The sequence below is a fragment of the Humulus lupulus genome, chromosome 3, assembly GCF_963169125.1.
Source record: "Humulus lupulus chromosome 3, drHumLupu1.1, whole genome shotgun sequence".
NCBI lineage: Eukaryota > Viridiplantae > Streptophyta > Magnoliopsida > Rosales > Cannabaceae > Humulus > Humulus lupulus.
Window position 1 is genome coordinate 85,865,990 of NC_084795.1, and position 8,165 is coordinate 85,874,154.

Here is an 8,165-nt window from a genome sequence, read left to right on the forward strand (position 1 = left end):
AAATCTCATTTTTATATTGGGTTGTATACAATATGTTATAACCCAACCAATGAACACAATAAACACTCTTATAAAAAATTCTAAGGTAAAAATTGAATTACATACCTAAAACGAAATCGTCTCTTACCGATACCTTACTATAGCGTACCATACCTTAGAGTTTCCCTTAAATTAGACAGATATCTAGATTATTTATCACATTGTCACACACAATATAAAACTTTGAATAAGGAATCTTTGTGTAATAATTCGACAAACAACATTATGTTACAATTATTTATCTAACTAAATAATATTTAAGGCTTGGGAAGTTGGAACTAGAGACGAGAACAGAAAACACATCTTCCTTCCTTATCTCAAAATTCCAAAATCCACAATAGAGACTCGCCCAACTTTTCTACATTTTTCCATTGTCATTAATCTAGAACCCTCAATCGCATTGCATGATCTTTCTGATCAGCCATGGCGACTATCTCACCACAACCAGCTCTAGACCTGTGGGCCGTTCTATTTGAATCGAAGCGAATCCTCAACGCTCATTCTCGCCACTTCCTTGCTCTTTCCGTTCTATTCCTCCTCCCTCTTTCTTTCTCCTTCATCGTCTTCCCCACTCTTCAAAACCTCCTCGCTGCTCCAATCCCCGATAACTCTAAAATCTTCCTCAGTTTAACTCTTCTGGATTCTCCAAATGATCAACCCCTTTATTCCACGAATACCCTTTTGCTCACTATTGGTTTTGCCATCTTCGCCTTCGCCTTCTCGCTCTGCGCCGTCGGGTCAATCACCTACTCCGTCTTCCATGGCTTCTATGGTCGGCCTGTCAAGCTGTTATCCGCCATCAAATCCGTCTTAGCTTCCTTCTTCCCTCTTCTGGGAACCGCTCTTTTCGTCCAAATAATCGTCGCGGTCATCGTTCTCATCTTCGGGCTCTTCCTATATCTGGTGATAACCTCAGCTCGTTTATTGGGGTTTGAGATCGCGATCTCATCTCCTTATTTGATCGGATTAATCGGGTCTGTTGGAATTGTTCTAATGATGGTTTTGTTGTATATGCAAGTGAATTGGACCTTGGTATGTGTGGTCGTGGTCGTGGAATCGAATTGGGGTTTTGACGCTTTTAGGAGAAGTGCTGGTTTAATTAAGGGAATGAGAGGAATTGGGTTATCTATGTCCCTGTTTTTTGGGTTTTTCGTTGGGATTTTGGCTTGGTGTAGTTCGTTTTCGGCAATGGGTTTCGATGATGATAGTGCTGATGGGTGGAAGAGTTGGCAATTTGTTGTTCAAATTGTGCTGACGTCCACTTTTCTGATGCTCGTTCTGCTATACGACGTCGCTGCCACCACTGTTCTGTACATGTACTGCAAAGCTGTTCATGGGGAGCTAGCCGTGGAAATTGCTGAAGAGTTTGCTAGAGAGTATGTTTGCTTGCCCTTTGATGATGGAAAAGTTCCTCATTTAGTTTCGGTTGTCTATGCTTGAACATTGTAATCAAGGTTAGTCGACTCTGTAATTTCTCGAGCTGAAACTTTCTTGTGTTTTCATACTTAGTTTTGGTGAATCTTTTCCTTGTTAGTGTCCACTTGTATTGTAAAATGTGATGTAAAAGTAGTGAAAAACAAAGAAAGGTTAGTGATATAGTGCGAAAAATATGACATCATTGAGCTTTGTATAACAATTTGGGTTGGATGTGAATTGTTAATATACTTTCATGGTAGACCTTATTGTTTTTGCCTATTTCAACTAGGAACATGTTTTATTATTTTATGGCAATGTTTTGTTCTGGTTACACTTACATGTCATCAGACAAGCTCGAGCTTGTCTTTTTTGCGTACCAGGATATCTGGTCAGGAACACAAAGGGTTAGCTTTCAAAGGTTACACCTCTAAAATGTACTGACAAGCAAAAAAAAACCTTAACCATAAAGCATTTTAGCCTGAGAAATCCATAGAAGAAATTTACATACCTCATGTAACCGGTAATATTCATTGTCTATAATTGTTACAGCTGAGAGTAATAACGAAAACGGAGAGAAAAAAGAATTGAATATTCCAGAGTTTGTTGAATATTTATACAATTGAGTCTATTACAACTCTTCTAACAACACTGAAACAGAACAGCAAGTATAACGACCCTAACATCCATAACTAACACAGCTTACAATAATGAATTAGGTGAAATATATATATATATATATATATATATATAAAAGTAACCAAATGAAACGCTTGAGATATTTGTCTAAATTTACCAAATGTAGTAGTCTTGCTTGATTGCTTCTCGTAGGTATCAGCTGAATTGCCTTATTTAAGAGACAAGCAACTTATTCAAAGGAGAAGCAAGACTGCACTAAGTGACCCTTCTAATAGAATCATATTCAAGCAATATGGAGGGACTACAAAATGGACCTTTAAAGTTCAGCCTTTGACAATGAAACTTCTCTGAGTGTTCATTTTAAGTTCATCAGTTTGAATTTCAAATATTTCGAAGATTTGGAGCCATAGAGAATTCTTGAGCTCATAAGTATGAGTTTTTTTTAAGTCTCGAAGATGATTTTTTCGTTTAGAAGCTACTTGGGGGCTCTCTCAGCTACCGCTGCTTGTTTCGGTAAGATGATTTCCCGCGATAATTGCTTATGTAAACATTTAAAATCCTTGTAAATTCATTTTATTGATTTCCAAACACATTGAAAAGATCTTTTCATTAGAAAAAAAAATATATATAATAATTATCCAAACACATTAAATAAGCCAAAGCTTTTAATTATCTTATACTCTTAGATATAAACAAGGGACCAATAATGCTATCAACCGAAGTAATATCAGTAGATTTGAATTTCGCCCGGTAAGGACTGTGTCTGCAATGTTTTTGACAATAATTCCAATGAATAAGAATCCAAACATTTCCTTGGAATATGCGGTAATGCTTTACTTGGGTTTTCTTTTTTTGCTTTTATATTACGAACTAAAAAACCGTTTCCATGCAAGCTTTCAAGGACTGAACATGCTGAAAACATAAAATTGTTTTAATTATTATTGTGCTCTCTAGTTTTGTTTTTATATACGAAACATATCTCCTTTTTTACTCGAAATTTGAATATTCATGCCAATAATATAGTACTACGCTCTTAGTTCGATGCTAATTTTTCGATTTCTTCCTTCTGTATATTTTTTCAATAGTTTTACTACTGTCAAACGAATTGTATATTTTAATAAAAATTCAAGTTGTAGACTTTATTTCAAGCAAGAAAAAAATAGTAAGGTTCTGTTCGGTTTTGATTATATTCCATTGAAGCTTCGTGAATTATATTCTTTTGTTTTTATATTTTAATGAAGTCGTGCCGTATTCATATTGCTCTTATTATATACTTAATAACGTATGTACTAGGTCTACATACGTTTAGTTCAGAGCAAACAAACGACTTTTATAATCATCCTTTGGATTATGAAATGTAAAATGCGTCAGCCTCATTAAAGTATAACCAGTATTCCAGTGAACAGAGACTTTTTTGCTATTTTTTAAAAATTAATGTAATAAAAATGGAAAGTAGGAGGAAATCAACTCGCTTGCTTGTCAAGACTTTAATAAGATATAAGTCAGTCAAGCAATGTTTATATTTGTTGTAAATCCTTATGATGTTTCTTCCTTTTGGATCACCATCATAAGTTTGCACGTTGCAGGCTATAAATTGTTATGTGATTCCACCATCTAAGAAACCTTTCAAAGTCGCTTGAAATGATTAGTATCCTCTGTTCGTGAGAAGTTTATCCCTTTAGTTTTCTTTATCAAGTTAGCCATGGAAACTTCACCACCAGCATCAGCACTAAACCTCATCAAAGTGCTCTCTACATCCAGGCGCATCATCAATAATCAATTCCGCCATTTCACCGCCCTCAGTTTCCTTTTCATCGTTCCTTTCTCCATAACTGTCGCTGTGTATCCCATTCTGCAATCTCTCTTACCTGATGCCATCTCGGAAAGCTTTCTCTATCTGACTGGTTTTGGTCCTCAGAATGCTGATGATCAATTCACCACCTTTCCCACCGAAAACCTTTTCCTTGTACTCACTTATGTTCTCTTCACTGTAGTCTTCTCTACTTGTGCCATCACCTCAATCACCTACTCTGTCATCCATGGCTTCTCCAGCCAACCTGTCAAGCTCAAATCCGCAATGAAATCCATTGCCGCGAACTTCTTCCCTCTCCTAGGCACCAGTCTTCTCGCCCAAACAATTGTTTTCACAATTTCTGTTCTTTATGTGGCAGTCTTTGCTTTGTTGGTTGCTGGAGCTCAGCTGTTGGGGTTTCAGATTGATTTCTCATCGCCTTATTTTATCATACTTGGTTTTGTTATGGTGATCCCTCTGTTCTTGTTGGTGGTTTATCTGCATGTTAATTGGTGTCTGCAGTCTGTAGTTGTCGTAGCTGAAAAGAAATGGGGGTTGGAATCCTTGAAGCGGAGTGCGAGTTTGATCAAGGGAAGGGAATGTCTGGCCTTGTCACTGTCTTTGCTTTTCGCGTTTTGTTACGGTGTTCTGTCCATAGGTACGAGCTATTCTCTTCCAGTTACAGATTTGGATGGCGGTAATACTAGTGATCCTAATCATGAGTGGAAGTGTTTCGTGACCCGTTTGGCTGTCCAAGTTTTGTTGTCTTCGGTTTTTCGAATGCTGGTTCTGTTATATGAAATGGCTGCAAATGCTGTATTGTACATGTACTGCAAAGAGGCTGGTGTGGATCACAGAGATGAGGATTTTGCTGGAGAGTACGTTAGCTTGCCCGTTGTTGACGATGAGAATGATCCACGTTTCGTTTCTGTTGTGCCCTCCAAACTTGACAGTTATGAGGTTTAGTTTAGCATCAGTTTTAAATGCCTACTTTTTTCACGCTTCTGTTGTTTGTTGTGAGATTTCTACTGTATAAATTATGAAGATCCTGGTACTTTGTCAATGTTGCGGAGATGTAAACTTCTTTTTTCTTTTGTTTCTTTATTTGGTGCGAAATAGGAAAACTCTGTTTCAGAAATACTCATTACTACTTCTGGTATTAGTATTACAGGTACATGATTGTTATTCCTTACTGGTGTTCAACTTGCATACTTCTTTTCAAGCCATGAAAACAAAAGATCACTTCATTGAGTTTGAGCACAAATTCCTTGATGCTTCCTGAGCTAAGGATTTTTTCTTTCATTCCTCTAATTATTAATTTTAAGTATTATATTTATAATTATTCTGAAAAGGTCGTGTGGGTTTTAATATTGTTTGCTTGGAACATAGTTTATAGGTGTACACACGTATAGATAAGACCAAACAACTTTTGGAATCAAGTTTACACCTTGTGTTTGTGAAAATGTCTTCTGCAATTCTTATTTTATTAAGAAGACCGAAATTATAAAAAATGGATGGATGATGTTGTATTTATTATATAATATATACTTTTCGACGAAGAAAACTAGTCGAAAATTAGATGAAATGAACTCTGAGTCTTAATGATTACGTAAGAGTGAATATCAAACATTTTAGTAACATTTGACATGTTAGAGCCATTTGTATATTTTGTATTGAAGAATAATTATTTGCATTGTTGGTCACCACCATAAAGTGATTTTGCTTTAAAAATCATTCTGAAATTCCTTTGAACTATCTGAGTTATTAAATCTCTTATTAGTTATTGGTGATCAGCCATGGAAACTTCACCACCAGGAGTACCAACAGTACTAACTTTCAACAAACTACTCTCCGAATCCAACCGAGTCTTCAATTCACAACCCAGCCTCTTCATCAACCTCAGCTTCCTCTTCATCCTGCCTCTCTCTATAGCCACCACCCTTTATCCCATACTCCAATCTCTCTTAACTGACGCCATCTCCAAAACCACCTTTTCCACACAGATCCTTTTGCTGGCTTTGTCTTATGGTCTCTTCACCTTCCTCTTCTCTACCTTCTCCCTCATACCAGTCACCTACTCTGTCATCCATGGCTTCTCGGGACAGCTTATCGAGTTCAAATCTGCCATCAAATCTATCACCATTTTCTTCTTTCCTCTCCTGGGAACCACTCTTCTAGTCCAAACCATCATCTCATTAATCGTTATCGTCGTGGCTTTGTGGATCACTCGAGTGTTAGAAAAATTTACTTAAAGTATAATCAACAAACCAAAAAAAAAAAAAAAAAAAAAAAAACCTCATAGAATTTGAGACATATCAATGAACTCAATGCTAGAGAACATACCTTTTGCATCTTGAATGAATGACTTAATTTGTAACTCTCCATAACCGGCAAAACGTGTGGGGGAGGACCAATACCCTATTCCCATATTACCACTACTACCCATAAACATCCACTTCCAACACACTTAGCCACATATATTGTTCAACCACACAAGGAGAGTTGAATGGACTGATGGGCCTATGTCCTACAATGGACTTGGCCTCTAACAGTGTGAGGTGGATTGGATTATATTATATATGGTGGATTATAGTTTAACAGACTAATTAATAGTCGGGTGCAACCATGTGCCTCTAGTATGGTTAGCAAACCGGCTATCCTATTATGATCTCATTTAAATGATAGACACTATATTATGTATATAAATACACAGTTATCTGTATATACTAATAACGACACTACGTGAGTTATGATTTATTATGTCAGTCCATATAAAATATTATAACATTCTCTCACTTGGACTACATAATTATACTAACAAGTGTTCACTGAACAGTAATATCTATATGCAAGAATCTCAAAAACACAAATTTCCATAAAACTAATTATGCACCATATTGTATAGATAGCATACAAATATAATACACAATGGGACATTGAAGATTCTCAAAGCACGGAGATAACTTCCAAATGTGGATTCACTCAAAACATAGCACCGAGACTAAGCCACTAACTTGCATCAATAAATGTGCATACATAATATCAAAGAGTGATCCATAGTATGCATGTATTCAACAACAAATAACAATCATTAACATGTCCATCATTAGACGAAAAGTAACTCCCACTGACAAAATACATCTCGAGTACCGAACAAACCAACTAATAACTCTACAAAATAGAGTTATTTTACCACTATTTATAAGGTAATTGGTGTTAAGTTCTTAAGTTTTTGATTAATTTATTAAGTTTTTAAGAAATTTTGAATTTATTAGTCTTATCATGATTTTATAGATTTTTGTGTGTTTTTATAGTTATTTTGTTGTAGTTTAATTATTTGAATTATTGTTGTTTAGTTTGAGGTAAAAAAAAATGTGTTTTATTGAAACTAAATGTTAAATTAAATTAAGTTGTAATTAATACTTTCAATGAATTAATATGATTTATTTTATAATTGAAAATATTTTATCATGACTTAATTTATATTTATTTTGTAGGAATTATGTTGTATTTTTTGGCTCTTGAAAGCCAAGAAAAAGAAAGAAAAAAATGTGGCAAATCCGAAAAACAAAGGCCCAACTGCCATATTTCTTGCCAAGCCCATGCAGCCACCTCCACCAAGCCCAGCCGCCTGCCCAGGCCCACCACGCCTCCAGCAGCTCCTCCACCAGGCCCGCCCACCTGCAATTCCTCCCAGCCACCTAGGCCGAAACCACTCCAAGGCCCATGTGTGGCCTTCTCCCAACCTCTAGCCACTCAGCCCAGCCCGCAAGGCAGCAGCCAACCACCTATTTTGGCCCTCTTGAGCCCAACAAATGTCCCATTCTCCCTTGATATTGCCCAATAAACTCCTAAGCAGTCGTAGTAGTAATCGGGCTATGTCGTATCTACAAAGAGGTAAAATACAAGTAAAAAGAAAGATTAGTAAATTAGAAGTAATAAAATTTGAAATAATGTAATTTTGAAAAAGAATCTTTTTTTAAACACTAAATAAAAAAAATTGAGGAATTAGAATTAGAAAGAAAATATGGAAGACACAAGTTTCACTCATGCAAACATCTATATAATTTAATAAAATTGATTCATTCTACTCAACTATAATTCTACACCATTAATTATAGTTGGAAAATATATATAATAAAGCTCACCTTAAAATATGTTCTTAGCTAAATTATACTAACTTCTAATTTTAAAAACCTATCATATTATATACCTTAGAGTGACAAAATACCAATAGTAGAATGCAGTAAAAAGCATATAATATAACAAATATCCTATATTA

The 8,165-nt window shown here is 35.7% G+C and overlaps 2 protein-coding genes and 1 long non-coding RNA gene across 3 annotated transcripts; 2 read left to right on the top strand and 1 right to left on the bottom strand.

Moving 5' to 3' along the window:
* Positions 1-310: 310 nt before the first annotated feature.
* On the top strand, positions 311-1,714 carry LOC133822915 (uncharacterized). The gene has a single exon (XM_062255386.1). It carries the CDS (start codon positions 463-465, stop codon positions 1,477-1,479), a length of 1,017 nt encoding a protein of 338 aa, XP_062111370.1. The 5' UTR covers positions 311-462; the 3' UTR covers positions 1,480-1,714.
* Positions 1,715-3,586: 1,872 nt separating this feature from the next.
* Positions 3,587-5,021, top strand: LOC133822914 (uncharacterized). Its single transcript, XM_062255385.1, has one exon. The coding sequence runs from the start codon at positions 3,794-3,796 to the stop codon at positions 4,847-4,849; it is 1,056 nt and encodes a 351-aa protein (XP_062111369.1). The 5' UTR covers positions 3,587-3,793; the 3' UTR covers positions 4,850-5,021.
* A 288-nt stretch (positions 5,022-5,309) lies between these two features.
* Positions 5,310-6,343, bottom strand: LOC133822917 (uncharacterized). Its single transcript, XR_009888070.1, has 2 exons — positions 6,227-6,343; positions 5,310-6,097 (listed from the first exon to the last, which is right to left on the bottom strand). It is a non-coding gene; the product is annotated as an uncharacterized LOC133822917 (long non-coding RNA).
* Between the last annotated feature and the right edge of the window lie 1,822 nt (positions 6,344-8,165).